At 42.4% G+C, this 27,491-nt stretch overlaps 1 protein-coding gene across 9 annotated transcripts in view; it reads right to left on the bottom strand.

Annotated features, from left to right (window-relative positions):
• The window catches only part of prdm16 (PR domain containing 16), a 170,144-nt gene extending 157,399 nt beyond the window's left edge, over positions 1 to 12,745 (bottom strand). For 5 of the 9 annotated variants that reach the window (XM_034209518.1, XM_034209520.1, XM_034209522.1 and 2 more), the window contains exon 1: positions 12,539 to 12,744. In XM_034209518.1, coding sequence (XP_034065409.1) covers positions 12,539 to 12,575 — 37 coding nt within the window. In that variant the 5' untranslated portion in view covers positions 12,576 to 12,744. Of the gene's footprint in view, positions 1 to 12,538 lie in introns of all 9 variants that reach the window. The other 4 variants (XM_034209524.1, XM_034209519.1, XM_034209528.1 and 1 more) reach the window with 2 other exon arrangements.
• Between the last annotated feature and the right edge of the window lie 14,746 nt (positions 12,746 to 27,491).

The following is a 27,491-nucleotide window of genomic DNA, read 5'->3' as shown; positions in this document are numbered from 1 at the left end:
ACTGTCCGCATCAGAGTCAGCAGGGCATGTGACCACTGCTGTGCTGAACAGGGGAATCTTTTTGTGTTTCTGTTGTTGTTTCTTTTACTGGAAAGAGTAAAAAGAAAAAGATGACTTCTTGCCACCATGATTTTCATTAAAAATGTCATTAAAAGTCAATTTAGACTGATATTCAGAATACACTCATTAGAGCAACAACAACCAAAAAAGTGTCATCACTCATCATGTCCCATGTTATGCAAACGTGTTAATCAAACAATACATGTATTCAATACTCCCTCACATATTCAATGCAATCCTTTCTGAACTCTTCTAGATGACGCTGTGTTTTGCAAGAAATATCTCACTGTCCTGTGCAGGGAACATACAATTAATACAGGATGGGCACTTTGCCTTTGGGACTCAGAGCATCACAGAGACGCGAGCTTGTAATAGAGCTATTTGTTTTCCTCAGAAAGCTGTCCAAAGGCCCTCGCTGGGATTGCTAGACTGCACAAAGGCGAGCTATGAATTGGTGAAATCCACTGGGGCAGGTTATTGATTAGGCCTACAGCTAGCAGAACACAAATATGTGTGTGTGTGTGTGTGTGTGTGTGTGTGTGTGTGTGTGTGTGTGTGTGTGTGTGTGTGTGTGTGTGTGTGTGTGTGTGTGTGTGTGTGTGTGTGTGTGTGAGATGCAACATCATTCTCTGAAGACGTACAAATCATATAAATCCATTTTTATTATTTTACGATTATTGAAAAACACCTTTTTGTGGGTGACTTGACCACATCTGGACAAGTTGTTTATTTTAAGGTGAGACCTTGATGAGTACACAGAATTTTCCCCCTTTTTTTCAAAATACCATAAAAAAAGTCTCCCAAGGGGGTAATTTAGGGTTAGGATGCTCCTTGTGCAAACTTGAAGAATCAAATAAATAATAAATACATACATAACAACGTTCTACTGTACACCTCAGCTCTTCAATTTCCTGTTCACATCCGCTGCCCTTCCTCCTCGACATCTCCCTTTTCAACAAGAGCAGTTTGTCAGGGTCAGAAAGCAATTTAAAACCTCTGGTAATGAGAGTCAGTGAGAGAGAGAAGTTACAGGGATGGAGAGAAAGAGAGATGAGGTAGTGGGCCGGAGAGAAGAAGAGGATGAGGAAGGAGGGAGGGGTAGGCTGGGGTGTCAGCCATCAAAGCGGGCCAGGAGAAAAGAAGGCCAGGTGCTGGTTGTGGGAATGTGCCGTCCATGGTTCCAGGGACCAGGGAGCTGGTGGGGGCTGCGGAGGGGAGCGGGGCGGTAATTAGCCAAGCCTGGAGGAGAGAGAGGGCCCTCCAGGGCCCGCGGGGATAGCCCCTCCGAGAGGATACCATTTGCACTTCTACAGGAGCCGCCAGCCCCGGGCCACAAAGAAGGGGAAAAGGGGAACTATGGCATCCTTTATCAGGCCGGACAAAGACGCCGCATCTTTTCAAAGGAGACCGGAGAGAGAGAGAAACTCCAGTGTTCCAGAGAAGGAGGGGAAGAAGAGAGGAGAAGAAAGAATCCTAGGACTGGTCAGGAGAGAGACACAGAGAGAGATGCCAGTGTGTGGGTTGCAAAGCGAGACAGGAGGTTACGGTCATACTGTGACCCAGCCAGTCCTCGGAGACATCAGAAATGCACTAATGTCCCACACACACATACTTAGATAAGACATGAAGTCGAGTTACACAACCATATTCCCAGTGATTCCGACTGAAAACAAGCCAGTGTTGTTTTTTGAACATTTCTATCATTTCTTATATCATTTCCCATCAGTTTTGAAGACGAGGATATATGAAAATTGTCTCTTAAGAATGAAATAGTTTTGCCATAAAAGAGGTGGTTCCGTTTGCTTTACACTTCATCTCAGCTCAGGAGCTAAGTAGAGGCAGTGGATAAGGAGCCAAAATGGCCACCTTCTGACACTATCAGGGGATCTTAAGAGTTTTGCCCTCCTGCAGCTCGAGGGAAAGTGGAGGTCACTGACATTACTTTTACCTATTACCTTTGGAGTAGGGCTGCATGGGGGGTGAATGGTGGCCTTTGAGGCTGGGGGGCTTTGTGCTCCCCACTCGAGAGCAGCCTGACAGCCTGAGCTGAGTGGGGGCCAAAGGTCAGACGGGTCATGTGATAAGGCATTTCAGACCTGCATATAGGACCCCAGACTGAAGAGGCCTGAAAAACCTCCAACCCCCCCCCCCCCCTCCCACCACTACCACTACCACTAAGTTCCTCTATGTCTCTTCTCTTCTTTTCCCCTCTCTGTCCCCTCTTTCTCTGGACACAAAATGCCATTTGTTGTCCGTCAGTCAGTAGCGCAGGGCCGGGGTCGGGCCCAGTGCTGAAAGCTCCATTCACACACCCTCTCACCCAGGGATGTTTTTGCAATTCAATATTTTCACACGCAGGCAGCTTCATCGTTACTTTGGAACCGTACACTTGGCAGGATGAGGCTGGGGGCCTCTGGGACAGAGGGGCTGAGAGGTGGAGGGGTGGAGGAGAGGGGGTCAGCACAGAGGAATCCTAGTGTCGGGAGGGGATGGGCCTGCCCCGGGTAATGGGCCATCTTGAAATGTTTTAGCCAAGACCCCTCCAACACCTACACACACACAAACAAGAGTGCGCACACACACTCTGCTCTACTCATCGCTTTACAGCCGATCTGACTGCTGGTTAACGAGGCCGGCTCTGACTTCCTTCATCAAAATATCATCCGATGCGGTCACACTATCCTGCCAGGAACACACTTCCCTCTCCCTCTCTCGCAGCACAGGACATCTTTTTAACGCACATCTCGAAAACATAGCGACAACCTAATGAGAGTGGGTTTACATCTACTTGAGCAAAGTACAAATCAATCGAAAAAGCTTCCGAATTTCCTGATTTTCTGAAAATGTATTTATTCTTCAGCACCAAGTTCTGTAAACAGATAATAGAGCTGACAGGAAGAAAAAGTCAGAAAACAGGAACCGTCAGAGAACAACATTTGTATCTTTATAAATAGGCCTCATTCTCACCAAACCATTTTAGGAGATTTGTTCCAATTCCACGTCTGCACCACCTGAGGATTTGTTTAGCATACAGAGTGGCTGAGGTAAATGGAGGGCCTGCATTGAGAGGGAGCTCTTAATATATGTATCCTGTGCACCACACTCTACTTAATTAAATTAAACCACACCAATAGTGGCCCTTTGTCTCTGGGGAGTTCAGTAATCAACGTGCCACCAGTTTTCGTTGTGTATGAAAATAAATGGCAGCCGGTGATATGGGCCTAATTGTGTTGTATCGGGGAGGAGCTGGGTGAGAAAAAGGAACTTGCAGCGGTGATGTAGTGCAGCCAATTTTCATGAACAGCAGCACTCAAGAGAGGTGGTCAAATAAGCAGAGGCATTCATCTGGGGACCGGGACCCCCGCTTCCACTCTCCCCCCGCCCCCTCTTTCTATCCATCATACTCACAAAGAAAGTTAGCCAAGTATTAAACAAATAGAGAGCTCTGCGCACTAGCGCCTGGCAGGGTCACTGGATAATGACAGCTCAATTACGGTGAATCTCCTTGTACCCCCCCCCTTCCCCCTCCCCAGTACAATCCCCACAGCCGCCCCACCCAGCACGGCAAATTTGTCAAACTCACCAAAACGATGGGCCTGACAGTGTAATCGCTAACCGTCCCCACCGACATGAAAGAGGTCTTTATCTGGACAAATCAAAGAACCTGATCTCGGAGAGAAAAAAGGGTGGGGGGTTGACTAGAGAAGAGAAATGTCCCGCTCAGCCCCTGTGAGACGTGGAGATGTCTCTAATCCGCTTTAATGAGACACTGCATGCCCATCTTTGTAGTAATGACGGAACGCAGTGAGAAAGACGGTGAGGAGGGGGGAGGAGGGAGAGCTAGAATTGTAGATGGAGCCAAGGCTTTGAACTGGCGGTGGGATAAAAGGGGAGGCGGGCGGGGGGAGTTTAGAGCCATGCTGCTACTACACACCACTGTCTGTTTCTGACACACACAAACAGCCCAGGGGACAGAGCAGTTTGTCTGCTTATCATATCTGGACAGGATGAGCCATCATCAGCAGCGGCCGGCTGGGACTGGACGGTGTGTGTGTGTGTGTGTGTGTGTGTGTGTGTGTGTGTGTGTGTGTGTGTGTGTGTGTGTGTGTGTGTGTGTGTGTGAGTGTGTGTGTGTGTGTGTGTGTGTGTGTGTGTGTGTGTGTGTGTATGTGTGTGTGTGTGTGTGTGTGTGTGTGTGCATGAGTGTGTGTGTGTGGTGTGTGTGTGTGTGCGTGCGTGCGTGCGTGCGTGCGTGCGTGCGTGCGTGCGTGCGTGCGTGCGTGCGTGCGTGCGTGCGTGCGTGCGTGCGTGAAACAAGTAGCTCTAACTTTTTAAGCACAGAAGAAGAACAGGAAAATAAATATTTTAGTAAAGTGATATTCATTGAGAACTGCAAGATAGTTAGGTATCACATTTTAAATCAATGCATTCCTCAGCTGGTATAACCTAAACTTTTCCTGTACAATACACTTTGATTTATATTGGATTTGTCATCTTGCTAATGTACTGTTTGTATATTTGATAAAGCAGATTTAGCCCACCAGCTGACTGCATTAGCTAATTTAAATGCTGTGGCATTAATAGGAAATATTTCAATATTGATAAACACTATATCATAATAAAGTAAAGGTCAATCAATCAAACTGCAGTTCGAAACCAACTGTCTTCTACTATAGTGAATTGCAGTAAACTGAACAAATACAAAATTGGTAGAACAATAACATATCCTCGCAGTATGTTTTTGTGGAAAAATGTTGATAAATAATATTAGATTTTTGCCCCGGCTCCTTTTCATAAAATGTTGTCTTCTCACTAAGAAACAGACTCCCTGCACGAGAGAACTTGATGTAAGTAAATGACAGTACAACATAAAGGAGAGGAATGGATAAAATGAAAAGAGCAGGGTGAGGACAAATATCGGAATAAAAGGAAGGAGAGAGAAAGCCGGAGAAAGTGAGCGAGCTAATACCAAACAAATCGGGATTAGACCCAGATAAGACTAGTCACAATGCTGAGCAATCCCTGGGATATCACAATGCAAGAGGGAATCATGAGGCCTGCTAAAAACACGCTAATTAGAGCCTCGACACATTTGGCCCCTTGTTTTGCAAACAACACGCGATGTTTAACAGCGGGTGGTGCACAATCACACCAGACACACAGAGAGATAATCATTTAGCGTTAATCAGCATACTGGAGAAGTAGGGATGAGGTTTTTCCTATGGGATGTCTCCAGCAGTCGCACTATATTCTTAGCCCTGAGAGGCTGGATGGAATCTTCTAGACATGGCCGAGCAGCGATGGGAGATAACTCGATAAGCAGCCCAGGTCAAGACAAATGCATTTAACTGCAGTGTAATGGCTTTTCATTTTTTGGACCCCCTTTCACTAACACATACCGCTGTTCACATGCTGCTTGGCTATTTTTAACAAGACCCTGCCCCCATCTGCAGGCTGAAAACGAAGGGTATGAGGAGAGACGAAAAACAGGGGGCTGCCGAAAAAGAAAACATTGGGGATATATCTTCCAACTCTCTCAGGCATGCCACGATCTACCACTGCCAAATGATTGGGAGATTGCTGTGTTTTTACAAACATGGCGGATGAGGTCATGGTGCAAAGCAGAAAGAGGCATATTTGCCAACTGGATAATGTGAGGTCAACGTATCATTGGAATGAATGGGATTTAGAGCCTTGTGCAAGAGCTTAATGCAATGGTATTTGCATGTCAACTCAAAATGTGACTTAGCCAGCATGAGACCAGACATGAAGCATGGGGCTAAAATGTTGGAGTGTGTGTGTGTGTGTGTGTGTGTGTGTGTGTGTGTGTGTGTGTGTGTGTGTGTGTGTGTGTGTGTGTGTGTGTGTGTTGTGTGTGTGTGTGGTGTGTGTGTGTGTGTGTGTGTGTGTGTGTGTGTGTGTGTGTGTGTGTGTCTGCATCCAGGTGTAAGAGGTACCAACCTATCGCTGTGCCAAGGTCAAAGCTCGGAGTAGTGACAGGACCTCCAACAACTGTGCAAAATGGTGCGCGGGCGGACACACACACATATACAAACACACACACACACACACACTTAGCCAGCCAACAGTGCCAGCTCCTGCTGTTTGGATGACATTTACACTCAACCTTTCTAGTTTGTGATTGATTGGGGTTAAATCCTAACATTGCCCAAAAATCTGTCACCACCAAGGTGTGTGTGTGTATGTGTGTGTTTGTGTGTGTGTCTACTGTGCATGCATGATTGCTATGGCCGCATGTTACACAGGGTAAGAAAAGACAGTGCAATCATTTAACCCTCCTGTTGTCTTCGGGTCAAATCTGACCGATTTACTACTTTCATCAACCATAACCTTTTTGTTTTACATTCGATTGCATGAAGGCTTTATGATATCCTTCACAGTAGACATTTAAAATTGCTGATCAGCACTTTCATTGCATTTTGGATGATTTAGTCAACTTTCTAACACCCATGATGTTCCCGGTCAAAAATGACCGCCATAAAGAAAAGGAATTTTAACCATGCATCCGGATCAGATAAAACACACACACACACACACATACTCTAGATGTGTTCCCCCCCCCTTATGTGCCCATCCCCCCATGTGAATCACACCTGGCACTCACAAACACACACACACACAGAACAATTTGATATATGTCCCGCTCTTATGTGCCCATCCCCCCACATGGATCACACCTGGCACACGCAATACATGTTCAGTGTCTATTCTTTGTATATGTACTGCAGTTTTTCATGTATACCAGTAGTCTGATACAATATGTACAGTTTGAAAGGGTGTTAAATGAAAGTTGGTGATGATGAATGGTTTTTGTGTTAATGTAATAGCAGTTAAAACAGGACCGGTCAAATTTGACCGCGAACACCAAAGTAAGGGGGGGGGGAGGAACGAAGACAATAGGAGGGTTAAGTTAAACATAAATAATAGCTTTGACTTTCTGCTTTATTCAAAACCAAAGCAAATAATCTGACTGAATTTCTATCTCTTGTAAGCGAAGTGAAATACTTTATAGGCAAACACTATACTCAATATGGGTTATTTAAATAAACACATTAATCTTAAATGTGTGGCAACCTAATATTCCCCTCTCATAACATAATTCATTTGAAGTGATACAATAAGAATTAAAAAAAATATTTCATGGTGCTGCAATGGACAGTGATTTGAGTGATTTGAGATCAATACAGCGCTTACAGATTGAGAGGTATACTGCATAATATGCCAAATAAACAGAAAAACACTGAGAATACCTGAAACTGAATAACAGTATGACCACAAAGGAGTAGCCTACTGAGGGATTTTCTATCGTTTTTGTTCGCACACTGGATTCATACGGGTCTATTCAAACATCCATAGCTCTGAATTATTTTCACATTTAATAGCACACATAATTCACCACGAAAGGACACGTGGCCAAAACAGCAGCAGCACATTTCCAGCAGTTACTGACTGAATAACAATAAAAGCATTTCCTTGGAGATAAAAGACTGTCTCACATACTGCTCATGAAGAAAGAGAGGGAGTCATTGATAGTGAAAGAAAACATTTAAAGAACATTCATAAAACAGACTATTTAACTATGCTTCCATAAATTAATCTTCACTTTTTCAAGCTTTGGAGTGCAGGTAATTCATGGAGTCACTGATTCCTTACACTGCCATTCTTTCTTCAGATAATTCCCAACATTTGGCAGATTCAGACTATACTGCGGTCCACATTTCAGTGTAATATGAAGACTTTACTGGGAATAATATTCTTCCGGACTCTGCTTTCACAGCAAATTTGAAGATATGGTTACAGAAAGCAATGCATCTTTATTTGTATCATATTATGTGAATATAATGTGGACCATATGTTACTAAAACAGACATTGAACTAACTGTGACCATGACCAAATCCTTACCCTCACCTTATCCAAAACGTTATCCCCTACGACACATTTATATGTTACAAATAGGCAGATTTATGGCTGTGTTGTGAATAAAAGTACCTTAGCTTTTGAGGGTTATGCCAGAAAAAGTTACTCCTTTCATATGATATCATATTTTCTGAGAATACACATGTTGTATATGAGCATTGCAAAGGTATTTCAGTGGACACAAATGAGTAACCAGCCCTGGAAATAAATATGGGAAGAGCCTCACTGCTCACAACACACACCAAATTGTGCACATATTGGGATGAGGGAGCTATCATCCCACAAACTTCCAAAATCAATTACTTATGCAGCATATGTGGCCATGCCAAATGTGGACTGATGTAATTATTTAGGCTACAGAGTTTTTTCAATCCTTTAAAAATTGACACAAATGGTCCTAAAATCCATCCAACTGCTCAGAGAAAACCCCCCAACATGAAAAAGAAAGTAAATGAAGTGTTCCTGTATCATAATCCTGATTTTAAAAAATCACCGCAAAGCATGGCCTTTCTGATTGGATGGTGAGTTGTATTTCTGAGAATTGAAAATAAAACTAATAAAAAATATCTTGCACAGAACTGACAATCACAATCTGACATTGCCTGAAGGGCTCTGATTATCATAGCAGTCACAGTTTTTCATTTTAAGGCAGAGATTTAAAACTGCAAAACTGGTGTTGCCTGATTCAAAGCGCTGCTAAGATCATTCACATCATCACATATGAATGCAAATGGGCTCTGTGGAAGTACATGAGGATCAGGTTTCCTTTACCGTGTTGTATCCAGAAAAGGTCTGCAGCATTAAATAAAGAGCTCCCAGTGTTTTCATTTTGCAATATTTCCAGCACTTACATTCAAAATAAAATAAATAAACATGTTATGTCTACAGGCACTATATGCTAATCATTAGCCTTCATCAGTTAGCAACATTATAAGTATTTCCCTGAGCTTGTCAAAATGATGCTGAACCATGGGGAGAGTCTTCAATAACAAGAGAGACATCAACAATATTCCTGTTAATTACTTAATTGACTGATGTTTTAACTTCAAAATAAAAGCACCTAAAACAGAGGTTAAGAGTTCCATAAAGGAACATTAGAAGAAGCCAATAAATTGCGGTTGACAGCCACACATGACACTTATAATAAATGTCCTTTTCATTTGATGATCCTATCATTTTTATGTTCAGGTTCTAATCTGTGAACATGGAGTGCTATCAGACACACATTACAGCTGCATAGCAGGAGCATTCGGGACCCTGAACGTTTAGCCAGAAGTTCAACATAGCTACCATTGTTGGTTTAAAAGTGTTATGGGTTGGGTTTTATTACTTCTGTCAAAACATCACAAGCTGTTGAGCCAGGCCAAGTTCATGACTGGGAGTCCATCTAATAAGGGACATTTAACACAAAGATCAATAGGATATCTGGCAATTAGTAGCCTATATATACTGCAGGCCAGAAAGAGAGAGGGGTGAATGAGAAGACCTGTGCTGGGTATAAGGAGAGGGGTGGGGTCAGTGTGTGAAATATCAGCGAAAATAAATAAATCAGGTGGTTAAAAACCCGCGTGGCCCTACCTTTTATTTTATTGACTTGATAATGCAGACGGCCCCAGTAACCGAAATAGGTTTTAGAAAATCAATAAGTTGCGGTCAGAGTGGTTCAACACCTTCCTGTTTCTCCGAATGTGTGCAAAGCTGTTACACGTTTCGATATTAATTATATTTCTTTAGGTTTCTGTGGTGACGTTATTGCGCGGCTGTGCACGTGCAGCAGAGGGAGGAAAGCAGCTGTGTTCCTCTCACCTGTGCACCGAAAAATACCTGGGAAAAAATCTGCAATCACTCAACTGGGGGTTGTAATTGATCCAAGCCAGATTTTAAGTAAACAACAGCACACCACAATAAAACAGCCCTCTGCAACGAACAGAAATATAGACTGCAACAGATATGGACTACTACTCGTAAATGAACTTGCAGGCCCTGTTCAAATCTGTATTCCCCGCTGTATTGCCTGTATCGATTTGTGGTTGTTAAGATAAGAAAATAACAAGTCTCGTATCAAAGCCTGTGTTTTAGATCAAATTAAATGTGGTGTTAGGTCACCTAAACGTGTCGGATGATTCTCTTTATTTGCAAGAAAAAAACGATCAAACATTTTGAACTCATAATAATTAATTTTAATGACTTCAGGAAAACATTAAAATAAAATACAATGACAAGCAATCCGACATTGTAGCTCAAATTAATCTCTGTGTAATAAATACAAAAATATATATTAACGTTGGGAACTGAGCAAGAAATGTAATATGTCTTTACTAAAAACAGAATAAATACAAAGTCCATCTGTGAGGGCGATATAACACTCACTTTATTCTGACCCCAATATTATGTAAACAACCCAGCAGCGACTACATACTAATAAAGAAAACACACACACATTCTTCATATTGCAGGCTTCATGCGGGACTGCCTTTAACGTGCAGTCTGCAGCCGACAGTAGAAAATATACACGAGTTAAAAATAAATGATAAAGCAGCTGGTGAATATTGCTGCACGGGCCTATACAGGAGAGTTCCACCCAGGCGGCAGAAAAAGAGAGAAAAGGAGGGAGAAATACTCCCACGCGTCGCATTCAAAAGTTGTGGGCCTGCATGTTTTGAATGTTAAGATCAACACGGTATTTTTTTTTCTTCATGTCTGCTCTGTTTCTGCCGCTGCAGCACAACAGATCTGAGGCCTGTGTGCTGCAGAGGTCTGCAGAGGTCCGGTGTGAGAGGGCTACAAAGCCAGGTATTTGTGTTCATTAGCACCCGGATCAACAGACTATCAAGGCTGTTTAGAGATCAAGACCAAGTGCAATTACTGGCAAGAAGCAGGATCCTCAACAAGTATTTTCACAAAGTAGCCCAATTAGCGTTTTTCTTTTCGTTCCTTTTCTTTTTTTTTCATTCTTTGTTTTTAACTTGGGAACTTGATCCTTGTGCACCAATCACGGAGAACATGAACGTGCAAGAGTAATAATAATACAAATATGACTGCAAAAAACGGTGTAGGTTATTGTTTTTATTTGTATTATTTTTCAGAATGCATGTGAGCTGAAAGCCTTACTGACCATTTAAAATTAATCACATTAGCCTTTCCAAAAATTATTGTAAGAAGTGCAAGCTTATTTCAAATGACCAGGTTTCTGCATTGTTTAAAACAAATTGTACACACTTACTTTCAATGTAACAATGATTACATATTTTATTTTGTGAAAAGTCAGAATTATGAATTACATATCCACGTTGAATTTACAGGGCAAGTTGCTTTGGCAAAGTTACAAAGTCGTTAAAGGCCTGTAAACATGCAATAAAGCATGCACTACAAAAAACAATTAAAGGTATAATTGAGGATAATTATTGTTTTCAATAAAATAGTTCAATAGGCCTACACGGCTAACTATAGGTTTAAGTGTTGCATTTTTTATAAAACTACAAATCGAAATTGACTATGCATAAAATATAACAATACAATAACTACATAAGGATATGCCAAACGCAACTGCAACAGGCCAACAAAAAGCATGAACTCGTTTTAGAATCGTTTTGTGGATAAAAAACAGACTGACCCACATAGAAACAAGGCGCATCATGCAGTAATAACAAGCCTTAAATAAACGTAATTCATACATCAACCCACCAGCAATAAACAAATGTCAAACAACAATCATGGTCCATTTCCAACAACAAAGTAGGCCTGCTCGTGTTCACAAAACGGAATACATGAATGTTCCGTGTGACGCGAGCAGCACTTCTCCAGTATGGGCGCTTTCTTGCACAAGACGCATTATTGATTGGCATTCCCTGGAGGTGGAACCAGTCTGCGGCAGTCCGAGGGCCCCGGGACAAAACTAAGTGGCCGGACAGCGATATTTTTCTGCAGTTCAAGTGGGATTGACAAAAAAAAAACAAATCCGCATTAAAATGTCCCTGTTTCTGTCTAAATTCACATGTCGGCGTCTCCGTTTGCAGGCTGCTGAAGGAGTGCGCCTCGCTCGCTGTGCAGCAGAGCAGCGGTGCCACAGCGCCCACTATTTCAAAAGCCGGGAATATTATTTCACAAGACTTGGAACGGCTCAATAAAAAAAAGTTACTATCCGTTTCGACAACTTTCTCGGTAACTTTCGGGAAATGAATTTGCGTTTTCTACTAACCTCCGACACCCGAAACAAACTAAATACAAGATGGAGCTGAGACTTGTACGGAAATGTTTGCTTTTGAAAGGAGTGTGATCAACTAAAAGCACCAGCGGCGTTTCTCATCACACATGAAACTTTCTGACACAGAGAACCACCGAACAACAAGAGAGCAGAGAACCGAGGCTTAGCAGCCGGAGCGGGACACATTTTTAGCAGAAAAGTTAACTCTGGACAAAGAGTCGCCCCCTCCTCTCTTAAGGATATGACAAATGACAAGGACTCATTGGACATCTACACAACCACGACTTTGGAGCCGGCGGCTGAAAGCGATAAGAAGGGGAAAATAGAAGACCTACTTTTGGCCAGTTTTCTCGCCCTCGCCTTGGATCTCATCTTGTCGGCTTGTAGATTCCTCTCGTCGTCCTCCGTGAGCCCAGAAGCAGCAACAACACTATCTTCATCTCACCAGCATTGTCAGTTTGGACACCTTCGCACATGCGCACAGGCCATTCAATCTGACACCCTCGCTGGGGCCAAAAAACTTTCCAATGTATTCATCATCATCACTTTTTTTTGTCCTATCGTCTCCCCTTTAGATCACTTATCTCTTCCCCTCCTCCTCTTCCTCCTCCTCCCGCTCTCTCCTCACCATCTCACCTACCCTCCCTCCCCCCTTGCCATCCCCTTACCCTCGTCCCCCTCCTCACCCAGACACCAAGCCACCCACCCACCCCATTCAGCTCCTGCCAGCGCCTCCTTGGATTTGTACCCCTTTAACAGCGACAACTTGGATTTCTCCAACCGGAGCTGGACACAGTGAGTTATGGTGAGGTCAAGGTCGTATGGAAATTAATCAGTAATATTATTATTATTACTGTAAATGTGATTTTTTTTATTTTGTACTTTTTTTCTTATATTTCTTTTTTTGTCATAAAAAGTTTACAAAATAATTTCTTAATTTACAGGCTTAGTGAAACGTTGTATTTAGGCTGTTGACGCAGCATGTTGTGCCAACAAGTGCTCGAGTCGCAGAGGTTATTTATAACTTCATTAATGCACATGCAGGCGTAATAGGTGTGTGTGTGTGTGTGTGTGTGTGCGTGTGCGTGTGCGTGTGCGTGTGCGTGTGCGTGTGTGTGTGTGTGTGTGTGTGTGTGTGTGTGTGTGTGTTGTGTGTGTGTGTGTGTGTGTGTGTGTGTGTGTGTGTGTGTGTGTGTGTGTGTGTGTGTGTGTGTGTGTAAACTGTGTTGCCCTCAGGACCAGCAGCGGCCAGCAGCTGTTTGACGCACGGAGCCTGCACCAGCAAATCCGGGGAGAAGAAGCCCAGACTCTTTTTTTTTCTCTCCCTCCAATGTTCACATTTGTAACAATGATATTTGCAGCGGTTTATTTCCTGGAGACGTGTTTTTGTTGCATGTGCCGGGTAAAGTCACCTGAACGAAGGTGGACAGAGTGCACACTTTCTCTGCGTAAGTATGACTTTGCCTTGCACCTGTTTGTTTGTTTGTTTGTTTGTTTGTGTACTACAGGACCGACGAGCAGCCGTGCACGTTACACCGTTCATCCAGCAGTCTGATGGAGCAAGGTAATTATATATTTTGTTTAGGAACATTTTATTTATTTAGGTAGGCTATAACTGTGCAGCAATATTTGCATTTTAATATTAGTTTAAAAATATTGCTGCACAATGATGTACCAACGTGTATGTTTATAATAACATTGCAATTTAGGTCATTTACTGTTTTCATAAGAGGCAAATAGGGAAAAAAATTGTATGTAATGTATTATATCATATTATTGATAGTACTATCATTTCAAAGTTGCAATAATATAATGCTTGCCTGTCAGAAAGGTATTAATATTATTATGGCAATAATCAATAACTATTTCATTAAATACTATTGTGTTAACAAATGATCGTTGTATATTGTTGTTGTTTTTTCCTGTCATATTAGATAGTATCTTAAATAAAATAAAAAATAAACAAACAAGAATCTTAGGAGAATAAGTGGATATTACAATTTATTTACATTTTATTACTATAAAAATAAAAGTCCAGTTTGACTGATTGATGTAGGCTGCTCGTCATATTCATGTGGTGCCTGGGCCTTTAGCCTTCATGTCATATGGGAATGGTTTCCGTCTAGTTTGGCTGAATAAAGGCGGCTCTATGTTGGAGCCTATTAAAGAGCGGTGCTGATGGAGCAACTGCAGTCTGCAGGGAGAGCGGCAGGGATCAATTCTCTGCGCACTAATCACACCGCACTTTATGGGATACCTTCAAATCCCTGCATGAATAATTACTATTATTTACATTATATTGTTTTGATAATATCATTCATTATTAGTTTTATTTTTCTTGCTTTGGTTAAGCCTATACATTGGGATATGATTGTCTGACAATTGTTTATTTTTTTAGTTTTAAGCTTGCTGTTCATTATTATGCACGCGAAAAAAACAATTGATTTGAATAAAGGCTCGAGTTCATCAAACACGTCTCCAGCCAATAATGGACAGATTGGGCCGTGGGATGTTTTCCCATGAGTTGAAGTCAAATTAATGACGTGATCATTAATCTATAATAATCAGCAGTAATTAGCATATATTATATATATCAGGGCATCATGAGGAGAGGAGATTCGTTTTATTGGCTTTACAGAAGGCAAGGGAGCGTGTCAGGAGGTTGCCTACGCATTACAGTATACAATTGTCTTTAAGCTTGTGAACAAATATATTTAGTTCAAATACAGAGTTATCGGATACGGCCTTGCAGGCAACGCACAGGTAAGAGTGACAAACCAGAAATGAGTCGATAAACAAATGATAAATTACGTGACTATAGCGGTGTACAAAGGTTTAGTTTATTCCTTGGTGTCTGAAGGAAGCGTGGGAGCGTGGCGACAAAATATCAATAATCCATTGTCTAAATCGATCGGCCCTATCGATACCGCGTCCTACACCCAGCCTCAGCCGCAGGAAAACTGAAGAAAAAAGGGCATTCAGCAAAACTTTCCCAAAATGATTACCATCAGCCACCCGAGACAGCGCGGGCCAGGCCTCTGAATATTTCTCGGACAAATGATTTCACATGCTGCAACACCTTCTTAAAGGAGCAATTAACTGTGATTACGCTTGCAAAGAAAAGTGTTGCTCTCCGACACTGGCCCGTTGGGAAATACTTTTCTGCGTCATTTAAACGTCGACCTTTAACGGGGTTTTGGAAACGGATAACGGCTGCGCAGGAGAAGCTCGCGTTATTTGCTTTGCAGAAATGTGTCTTTTTTCTCTCTCTCTCTCTCTTTTGTGCCGCGGCTGGAGGGAGTGCAGGAAGTAGCCGCTGGCTCGAGCCCCGGAAGAGAGGTGTGCTGCCCGCGTGCTCACTCATCTATGGATCCCTCGCGGTGTTATTAATCCGTCTAATTAGTAGGAAATGAGGCAGATTCATTATCAGATTAAAGTGACAAAAAACAAACAAAAACAATACGATTTGGTTCAATAAAACATAAGCAGTTTAGTATCGCTTTAATTAATATTTCATTAATATGACTTTAATATTTAACCAACGGATTATAAAGGACAAAGTGTGACCTCTGTGGCAGTTAATCTGCAAATATACACGTCTGCAGAGCGCATTGTTTGTATATGTATGGTATATGGGCTCCTATTACGCTAAAGCCCCTTCCGCGTGCACTCAGGCCTGTGCATGTAGAGCTGGTTAATTGTTTTAGGATTATACATCCACAATGTAGGATTTGGCGTTAAAGCGCATGTTGAAATATTCACATCACCTGGCTCGTTATCTAAAAAAACAAAAATGGCCGTGATGTTCCATGTCACAATGACATTGCATTGTCGGATATACTTTTCTTTCAAAAACAAAACCAATTGCAATAATATATAATAAAATAGACAAATTATTTACTACTAACACAACGAAATAACCACTCGCATGCAACATGCGCAGCAACATGAGTTCGAAAATATTCAATTAACCTCAGAGAAAATGTTAATAAACCTTTATGGATTAGACTAAAGCTATCCGTATTTAATAAATGTATGAGAATGGCACAAACGAAAACACATCATAACCTTACACAAATATATTAATCTTATCACTTTCCTCTTCTTCTTCAATCGTTGATGATGAAGATATGTGTGTGTGGGGGGGGGGGGGGGTATCCCGGGTGTAGATAAGTTTATCACACTGTGGACTGGTGTGGTCAGACTGCGGTGACTGTACACCCCCTCCTCCCACTCTCACACACAGGCGGCTGAAACCCAAGCTTTATCCACGCTGGAGGAGGCTCCGGGTCTCTGGATTAGACGTTACGCGCAGATAACATCAGCGCACATTAGATATGTGAAATGGAGCACCTCACGGTCCGGCCTGGGGATCAGGCGGGCCGGGGGACATCAAAAAGGCGCAACGGGACCTTTTGTGAGCGATGTGAGCTTTGTAAATTTGTTAACTGTAATTCGGCCGCAGTCGATGTAATGGGAGAGTAAACATGGTAACTATGCTGCGGCGGGGAGTGACTATAGTGTCCGTGGTGGTGAGATGTGACCATGAGGGCCCGAGGATGGAACGATGACCCACACACAACCAAGTCATGTCAGACAAGATTTGTTTAAAATAACAATCATGTCATTGCACTTTTGAAGATCGATATGAAGACATTCAAGGTTCCATCGAAAAATAAAACCCACCTGTTTCCTTCCTGCAGTAGGCTAGGTTTGGAGTGGCTCTCCACAGCAGGCTTCTCCCTCCTCCCCTCTAATGAAGTCCCCATAGCGGTCATAGTGAAGTTGCCTTAGTAATTATTAGCCATTAATTGGGTTCAGGACCTTGTGCGTCTATGGGAAATGGGAAATGTGACCGCTAATCCAAGACGTTTCTTTGGGGCCTTTCGCAGTGTTGTTAACACGCTGTCAGAGACACACGGGGCTGCTCCACAGCTCCTGATACAGCAATATGAAGAGGTTAGAGGGCAGCCACTGTACAGATAGACACACTGCAGGAGGCATGCACTGCCACTGCACCAGGAGAGCTGCCAAGAAGCCAGAATGCATATTAACAATATGTTTCAAATGAATATGAGCGTAATACTTGAAAGAATAGTGGTTTTGAAATGAGCCAATACAATTTACAGTTTGCTCACATTTATGAAAAAAAAACTACATAGGAGGAGGTGTCGAGTTAAATGTTTTGAAAACACTTTTTTGGATCACTAGCTCCTTGAGCTTCTACAACATAACTGGTTTAATTTTCCATATTTGATTGTTTAATTGTGCGTCAGGTTAATAATGTTTGAAACATGCATTCATAAAAACACTGCTGACTCAACGCCTGCTATCGATCCGGCCAAAACCAAACACAAGCCAATAATTGCATTTTCGTTTCTTTCCTTTAAACCAGATTTTTTAAATGATTTTGACTGATTTATTTTCAGTGCCAACATTTGGGATATTCAGCACGAACATGAGGAATCATAGCTACTGGCACCATTGCAAAGTACCCGCGGAAATTATGTTCTTCTCTTTCATCCAACGAATTTATATGTTTCAAACATTAACAATAAAGAAAGTTAATTATTTGGTACAATGTTTGTTCGAAGCAAACATGTACACAATTGACGATCAATGAGCTGTTTGATTCACAATGAATTCCATTGCAATGTATAATATGACTGCGAATTAAATGTTCCTCCAAAATAAAATGTCCCAGCATCCCGCCCCACCATCGTTAATGTTGTTGCTTTTAATTAATCGCTTGTTAATGTCGCCATCAATTTCCCGGCAGATCATAGGAGCGAGGAGCCGACAACCTCACCAAACAAATGCACATTAAAATATCGCCGGGAGGCTCGAGTGAAAATTACCCCGATGTACAAATGACCTTAATATGATGTAATCAATCACGCTGTCTGCTGGGACACTGGGAATCACAATGTTAATCTTTGGCGGGGGGAAATAGCCTGTCATATTTTACAACTCCATCAAAGAGCACGCAGTGTTTGCAAGTCCAGTGACACAAACGGCTACAATATTGGCCTTATAGTATTAGAAACGATATATTCAAATGAAGGTCCACACCATTTGTGGTGCAGGGTCGTTACAGGTTTATCTCCAAATGTGTCACTTCAGTAACACCAAAGAGTTGAAAAATGTAGAATGTGGGTATGCTATTTATTTGAAAATCTCAGAAAACGACTAAAGTTAAATCATAAAATTAAACTACAGATTAGAAGGGAATAAAAACGTAATCGAAAAAACATATTCAGGTTTAATAAAAAAATTACAATTTCTCAAAAGTGTGGCCAACTTTCCTGGCAGACCATAATTCACTTCATTTAAAATAAAGAAATGAAAAGAAACCCTGAATAGTTTAGGAAAATAAATTGATACCGTTTCTTTTTTAAATTAAAATACGTTTAAGTCATTAGGAAATTAGTGTCATATCTAATGTAAAGATATGACACTAGATATGACTCACTACAGTTGGTGAGAGCTGTTATGCAGAATGGGTGCATGCAGTATGGTATCAGTAGCACAAACATACACACAACTTGGCAGGCTACAAGAGGCTCATGTGGGCAGCATGAAGTGCTGCGTGTTATCATTAACCACTGTGGACAGACCCAACAGACCGAGCCCACAAGTGTCCATTTCACACCAGCCTGGCATGGCAGAGGGTTAGGACCCCCGAGGGCCGTCTGCCACCCCTCAACAGCCCCTTTGAAGCCCATGAGCTTCTGGGATTTCTGGTTCTCATCTTTGAAACAAACCCCCTTGAAGGTTTCCAACTTGAGACTCGTGTTCTCACCTCCAGCAAATATCTGATCTGGAATTGTGTTCTCGCATCTCAGCTTCTGTGACTGTTTACGGCTACTGGGCTTTCATTACACAGTGTGGCCTATGAATTGTGCAATGGATACTCGTCCTTTACTTTATTAATATATTATAATATTATACCTTTATATAACTGTAACAGCAGGTCAATATATATCATGCTGGCTGGCTCTGCTTAATCACTGATTGAAATATTACAACCTAGCCCATTCTAGACTAATTGTAATTTACACATAAAAAATGTATACAAAAACCCATCAAGCACATCAAATATCAAGCTGAAAGATATCATAAAATGAAATTACAAAAACAAATATTCTCAGCTCGAATTAAAATCAGTAAAAATGAAAAATCTGTTAGAGGAATATGGAGGATATTCAGGGGAAGACATTCAGATTTCCATATAGTTCCAGATCCCAACAGTTTCCATACAACCATTGAAGCAGCCTTGATGTATTATAATACTGGGGAGTGACGTCACTGCAACCAGCTACAGTGGGGCCCCACAACAACACACACACACATATATTCATCATAGTGGGGAATATGCTTAGCATATTCTCTGCCCAGTCTTGAAGCAAAACGTATGCTGACATGCGTATGTGCAGTGTGGACATACTGGACACGTTGTGTAGCCTCATTTATCTAAACAGACAGTTAATTGATGACAAATAATCTCCCTTAAATGTATTAAGGTAAAGAAGCTGCTCACTTTAGCAGAGTTATCATCTCTTAACCAAATCCACAAGTCTTGTTGACATTCTCAGGCTAAATGAATCTGCTTTTCACTTATACGTTACTTTCCACTGCCAAGGTACGCAGACCCGCAGTCAAAGGGGCACTGCAGGGGATTTCAGCAAATCACAAAAATGACTAAAACTCAACCTGATACACAGACACACACTTCTGTACGCACACACACTCATCCAGTGCTGTGTTTTTTTACTCAAAGGCGAGCATTTTCAAGTTAGCCTCTCTCCCTCACAGGAGCGGATGACTTCCCAGCATGAGGAAAAAATAACTTAGGCCAAGCTGCACACTTACACCATAAGGAAACTTACACATAGGAAACAAACCATAAAACACCAAACACTCTACAACCCAACAAAGAACAATAAAGGTTTCAACGACTGAAGTACAAACAGTGCAAGTAGCAAACAAAGCAGGCAGCTCTCCTGCACAGCTTCCATTTCCATAGAGATTATTTCTCCTTCCGTCTTTAGACTCCTGTACCCGGCAGTGACCGGTTACATTATTTATTTGATTGTTTTGTTATACACAGTGTATATGTGTGGTGGTGGTGGTGGTGGTGGTAGTTTGTCAGTGGCGACAAAGCAAGTGTGTGTGTGTTGCTGGACTGACAGGATGATTAATAGAGCTCCAGCCAAGGGGGGGGGGGGGGGGTTGACGGCGATGTTGGGTGGAGGTGGAGGTGGGGGCTGGGTGGTTCTTCGGCAACACATCAAAAACAACAGCACTTCCCGGGGTTTGACGCCACTTCCCGAAAATCTCCTCCACCCCTGGGGCTGCTGGATGGGGATTAACAGAGAAGAGTTAATGAAGACACACACATTCACAGAAATAGGCTGCGTGAAGTGTGTAATTAGTCTGCAAGAAGGAAGAGAGGTGCAGGGGGGGGAACACATGTAGAGGAATTTCAGTGTGCATCATGTTGTTTGTTAAAGGGGCACAGCAAGTGCTGAAATGGCAGATATCTTCACGCACAACCTGGAGAAATATTGACTCTGGACGGCTTCACTTATGACGCCTCGTACAGGGCATTTAAGTGTTCTTGGCAAAAAAAAGGGTGACGGAGGGACAGGTGAGGTAGTGGGGCTGAAAGGAGGAGGCAATAAGGGATGGAAGTGACTTTTTGAACTTGAGGAAAATGTTATGAGAGAGGAAAGAGAAGTTGAAATCTGATTTATTCAATTTGGCCAACACCTTTCTCTTTCTAGTTAAAGATGAATGTATGAAACTATGCTCCAGTAGACCATGGTTGTTTAGATGTTATTGTTAGCTTCCTTGCTTTATGTTTGCCTTTCATCTGCACTGTCCCTTTGCTGTAACACTGCATTTCCTGCAAAAAAAGGATTTCTCATTCTGATCCTGTAATCAAATCTAACAATCATCGATATGAGTTACCTTTCATAGAAGGTCGAGACCTGAGTGGAGTGCAACTAAAGAGTAAACTGCTCCACAGCCAGAGAGAAGCTTTGAAAGACTGCCCTCCTGTGTCAGACGCACAAACACATGTTGCACAATAGCCTGCCTCTCAGTCTCTGTCTTTTCACTTATTGAAATCGGCCTCCTTTAACAGACATAGCTTTTGTGCTGGGACACAGAGGCCAGTCAGAAAAAAGAATATGCAGTCAGTGAGGTTACTGCAGTCAAACATGAGTGCATGAGGGAGAACTTTCTTTTAATTTGTATACAGTATATGTATATATACACAATGCCTGCACGTGTGCCAAGGAAGAAATCCTTCGTATTTACTGCCTAAAAGCACCTAACCATACAAACCTTTTCATATTCTCATGCATGTTTGTGTGCATTCCTTGCTCAAACTAATCACGAGAGAGAGAAAGAGCGAAACAAACGCTGGATTTTAACAGGTTGTCATCCTCCACTCCTGCTCTTTTCCGAAGGGAGCCGGCTGCCAAATCCCTGAGCATGCTTAACAATTCCATTACCGCCGTGCGGAACACCCACACTACTCTTTTGAAGCCAGGGCATTTTAGAGGAGAAAAGTTTATTGACTTCAAATTGTTACCATTTGGGCCTTCTCCTCTCATTTCTGAAAATAAAACTATAAACCTGCATGTCAAAGAGTAGCGTGTGTAGCTCGGAGGTGAGTTTTAAGTGAAGTTTGTTCAGATGAGGTCGGGGAGGAGGAGAGCCGAGTGACAGTTGCTCAGCGGGACGTCGGCGTGCAAATGTCAGCCCGCACACTAATGCTGATTGCTCGTCATTGGAGGGATTTTATTCGGCAGTGTGGTTGCTGTTAACATCCATTGGGCTGTTTTACAACGCAGCGCATCTGTGGACCAAATGTGTCACATAGTGCGATGAGAAAGATTCAGTCTTACTGGTTGTTGCTAATAATGTGTGACAGACGATTTGATTCGCGATTCGCCTTGTCCTCTCTTGCCATTTTCATAAGCCCATATATGTCACACGGTGACATTTGCCATATGGTAAAACCAGACAACTTGCCACTCTATTTCAGAGATTTTTTTCCCCCCACTGTCAAGTCACACATATGCTGAAAATAATGTTTTGTTGTGACCCTCGCAGTGTAACCTTTGAAGTTGTCAGTTGGAACAAGGCTACTATGGGACGCTTATAGCCTGTCAGCTGCTGAGACGGCAGTGTGTGGAAGACTGAGCTTACAGACACCTGTAGGCCCGGGGTCACAGTGGCACCTATCAACTTTCCCAGTCCTGTGGGATGTGCTGTGTCTGTGTGTGTGCTGCTGTAACTCTAAACTAAACTGCAGGGAAGTGCCTTCATGTAAGCAAACAAAAGTCAAAACGTAATCTCCAGAATCTCTCTGCACCAACATGGTTTTACTTTGAAATGTAATGGTCACCCCTACCATCTGGACTCTATTGCCATATGAGCGTCTACTTAACTAAAGGTTATTGCAATGTAAAATGAGTTGTATCATTCTATCATGTGCCCCACTGTGTTCACACCATCAGTCACCACATCACTGTGTTGCGATTTCATTGACGGATTTACAATAGCTGGTTGCTAGCGTTGTCCTGGTGTGTGATGTCATCCAACAGCTCAGCTACAGTTCCAGCTAGGGCGGCGAGGAGAAAATGAAGTGACCATGGTTAACACCAGCCGACGTCTTTGCGGTGCTGAGAAATGGATGAATTTCTGGTTTCTGGCTCCTGACTGTCCAAAATCTAGTGATTTTACATTAAAACCCAAAGCCCAACAACATGTCATATGTTGCCACACAGAAAAAAACATAATAAAACATAATTTTGTTAGGGTGCCAGTTCGTCCAAAGCAGTGTTGATGGGATGGAAGCGAAGGGGAAGAGTTTGTTTGCAGAACGCTTTAAGTGCATTTTGGAAAACAGGATTACCATAGGTTTATCATTCAATACTTCTGGAATATGACTTAGTCGGATTATACCAATATGTTTTTTCCCCTAATTTTGGAAAAGGATTAAATGCAGTGAAAATGTACGTATTCACCCTGTTAGGTGTGTGTGTGTGTGTCTGTGTGCATGTCCCACACAACTTTGAGTGATGGGTGTCATCATTCATCATTTACATAGCAAAATACCGAAGTGCTTGTGGACACTGATCTATTTCCTTACTTTCACAATCGGCTGCTGTCTGCTCCTCCTGCCTGCATTGGGAAACTCAGGAGCTGCAAATGAGGAAAATCACTCTTGTCTTTGTTCCATTATGCAGCGAGTGTGGATCAAGACAGAAGAGATGGTGGTAAGGAAGCAGCGGAGGCATGCAATATGGGAATAAATGTGTATGTATGTACGGAGTGGGGGAGGAGGGGGTTCTCTGCCACTGGGTGAGCTTATCCAGAGGATCTGTTCTGCTTCAAGAGAAGGAAAGCAAGGTCTGATAGGAACAGAGTGTGCCACACACTTACACTGAGACACACACACAAGCCGGGACTTTGTCAGCCTTACCTACCGCTGAGTGTGTGAGCACCTCGGTCCAAAATCAGAGCTCCAATAACAAACTGTACCGGCTCTTCTGATTGGTCGTGAGTGACGAATGCTCTCTGCTCACCGGACCCGGGTAATGTCTGCCACCAGGGGTTTGACGGACTGTCCCTTTTATTTCATGTGAGTCTATGACCGTGTGTGATTATGTGTGTACATTAAGACATCATGTCAAAATACACACACATATTGATATCCAGAGAATAAAGCTTTCCAAAAATAAGGTCCATCTATTTCTTCAAGCTGCTTTGCCTTTAATATAATAATACGTTTATTTATTATAGCACATTTCACAGAAATAGAGTTTCACAAAGTGCTTCACAAGTAAGAACAAAAGTTAAAATTAAGACCACAGAAACATGAATACAATAACCACATGAGGCAGAAATGTAAGGTCAACATAAAAACAAAACACGGACCACGTGGAGTCAAACATAAGAACAGAACACATCACACACATTTCAAATAGAAATAAAAGCCAAAGTAAAAGAATGGTCTTCAGTAGTTTTTAAAAATATATAGTTTGTCTTTTTATCAGAGAGTGGGCAGGGGGGGGGGGTGAACTTGCCCTTTATTCTGTCCACCACCTTGTTCAGGGAGGGAAGCCCGTAGGTGCCAAAGCAAGTCTGCCGGATCATTATTTGAGTGCCAAAACAACGGGAGAGGAAAAGGCAGCAGAAAGACGGTCATTAAAATTCCTACCGCCTTGTTGACTGCATCTCCCCAACCGCCTTTCATTTCCCTCTCAGGACAGCGAGACGTTGCAGCTTGGCTAAAGACAAAAAGAGACAAACTTTACATTTTACGTGAAAGGGATGTGCTGGAAAACAGCTTTATACACTGAAATATATCCAAGAGGGAATCAATGCTGACCTCAGATCTGTAGAAGTTTGTAAGTCAGATGAGTGTTACATCCTCATTTCTCTTTTCATAGAAGAAGAAAGATCCCGCCAAGAAGAAAGGTAGTTTCTTATCTAAATTGTGGCTCTGAGTCTCCATGGATACAGGATAGGTGACCGCCAGATGAAGGCAGAGCATCCCAGACAGAGATGTTAACTGTCTTTAGCGTTTCCTCTCTCCGAGGAGGACCACACAGAGAGCTGAGGGCAGACAGTCGGACAGGATGGCGCAGAGGGGGATTTGTTCAGTGGAGCTTGGAGGCTTGTGGGGGTCTGGTGGCAGACCCTCTGTATTGGTGACAGTTTCCCCAGCTCCAGAGGAGACGGGCCCTACGCCTCCGTGGTTCACTAAAGACTGGATTTACAGTACACAGGGGTTACTGTGTTGTGACGTTTTATTTCACAAAAATGTATTTGATAAAGGTCAAAACATGCCAAAAAGCCACAAAAGATTATTTCAGCTACATTTGAAAGTGAATTTAACAAAACTGACTAAATGTGAAGTTAGATGCCACAACTAATTGGAGTATACGAATATAAATATGGTTTAAAAAAGAATGTACCTAACATTTGAACATACTTTTGTATACCCACTATATACAAAATAACAATGCAAAAAACACACTCTTAAATAACTGCAACTGCTAACAGCACCTCAGTGATCCCTTCAGTTTCATCCTGTGTATTGTTATTCTTTTAAATTAAAATGTAGGTCAATCTCTGTTTTACAATCACTCGGACAATGGAATAATTAGTCTGAAACTATCCTTGGCTAGTATTCTGATGGTGCATTCTCTTTGTAAAAATGAAACAATGTGAAACAAACAATACAAGTGAAAAAATATCTTTCATTCTTAAAGTAACAGATAACAAAAATTACAAAAAGGGTCACCATTAATATGAGTACTGATGGTTAAACTTAAAAACATACAATAAACAATAGGGCCAAGCCTAGACACTCATATGTACATGTGTGTGTATGTGTGTGTGTGTGTGTGTGTGTGTGTGTGTGTGTGTGTGTGTGTGTGTGTGTGTGTGTGTGTGTGTGTGTGTGTGTGTGTGTGGGTGTGTGTGTGTGTGTGTGTGTGTGTGTAGGCCTCCCTCTCGTCTAAATTACCTGCTGTCAGACAGGACAACGGCTGTCAGTGAGGATGTGCTGATGGGTAACCAGCGCTGCTCTCCTCCCCCGTTGCCACCAATCCTGTCCCATCAGTCGCTCCTTCTTCTTCTTCCCCCCCCTCGCCTCAGCCTTCCTCTGTGCTCCGTGATGCGCTGCGGTAGGTCAGGTAGGTAGAGAAGGTGGGCCAAAAGAGAGAGGAGAGGCACACGGGGTGAAAGGGGAGACTTTTATTATCACCATTGTTTCAAGCTCACTGACTCCCCCCGCTCCCCCCATCGCTGACTGCTCAAATGTCCTGTCTTTTCAACACACCTGAGCTCTACCTCACTCTCCTCACCCCTCCGAATCCCAGTCCTGCAAATCCCTCCTCACCCCCACACAACTCCCCATTTGCTCTTCTCCCGTTTCTACCTTCCCTCTCAATGGGCTCACACTGCGTTTGAAAAGAGGGGGAGTAAAAAAAAGAGGGGAAAAAGAGAGGCAGGGAGAGCGGCAGGCCTCTGGCTGTAAGGGAGAGTGCACCTGGATGGGCAGGCTTCCTGGACACGCTGTGAGGGGCTATTGTCCCGCATGTCAGCAGCCCCTCTCTTTTAATGGGGCCCGTATATCATCGTTCTGATTATGGCAGATGACTGGGACTCGGGGGAGGAGGGGGGGAGATGGTAGATCTGGGAGAGACGTACATGTGTGTGTGAGAGTGAAAGAAATAGAGAGTGTGTTGGGGAGGGAGGTGGGACGAAGGTGAGGTTTGGGGACAGAGGCTTAAAAACGCAGAGACCCCCAAATCCCCCATCGACTGAAATCCTAGCACTTAACCCCAGCTATGGCATTGTGCGCTGCCGTGGGGAGTTTTTCCTTTCTTTTTTTTTCGTGGCCGTCATTCTTTTTAATGGACTCTCCCGCTCCATTCACCCGGTGGATTCTTTAGCTGAGAACGTTTTTTTCTCTTTTGGTTTATGACTTGTTTTCTCTACAGAGGGAGGAGGAAAGGAGGTGAAGGCCGGTCACCTGTCCTCTTCGGCCCAGAACACCCTCTGACTCCAGAAAGACATTTCACAAAGGAAAGAACCGTGGAGACATCTGCAATGAACCATCCTTTCTACATACTCTATAGTTTTTGCTAATATGTAAACGTCATACTGTGACAGGTAGCAGGGGTTCTATATATTCACCTCAAAGCACGGCCTATTAACCTAATAAAATGCCTTTCATTAAAGCAGGTATTACTTCACAGTATGCTAACTAGGGTAAATGAATCCCTCCATCATCGACCAATTAGATTCAGAATTGACTCTGAAGTCCAAAGACTTACCTCAAGTGAATTGCATACATGTATATTAGGAAAAATCTGGACTGCTAGTTGTCCTACAGTCCAAATTAGGGAATACATTCTGCCTAAATAGCAGTGAGATTTCAGAATATCTTGACCTAAAAAAATAAACAATTCAGTAATTTTCTTTCATTTTTGAATCAACTTTATTAACCTTAACTCAAATAAACATTTTAATATTGATGCATTATTACATAATGGCTTATTCTAAACAAATGGGTTTGGCTTGTTTGAGACTAATGAAATTGCAGTCTTTGAGGTGTTATGTAACCCTGTTTGTTGAATGCATGTAAATCGCTTTGTAAAAAAGGTGTTGGCTAAATGTAATAAAGAACAATCTAAAGACTGAATCAATGGTATAGGTAATATAATTATATGTTCATTATGATGTGGAGCATTTGCC

Source organism: Gymnodraco acuticeps, unplaced genomic scaffold (assembly GCF_902827175.1).
Source record: "Gymnodraco acuticeps unplaced genomic scaffold, fGymAcu1.1, whole genome shotgun sequence".
Taxonomy (NCBI): Eukaryota; Metazoa; Chordata; class Actinopteri; order Perciformes; family Bathydraconidae; genus Gymnodraco; species Gymnodraco acuticeps.
This window is presented reverse-complemented; position numbering and strand designations above follow the sequence as displayed.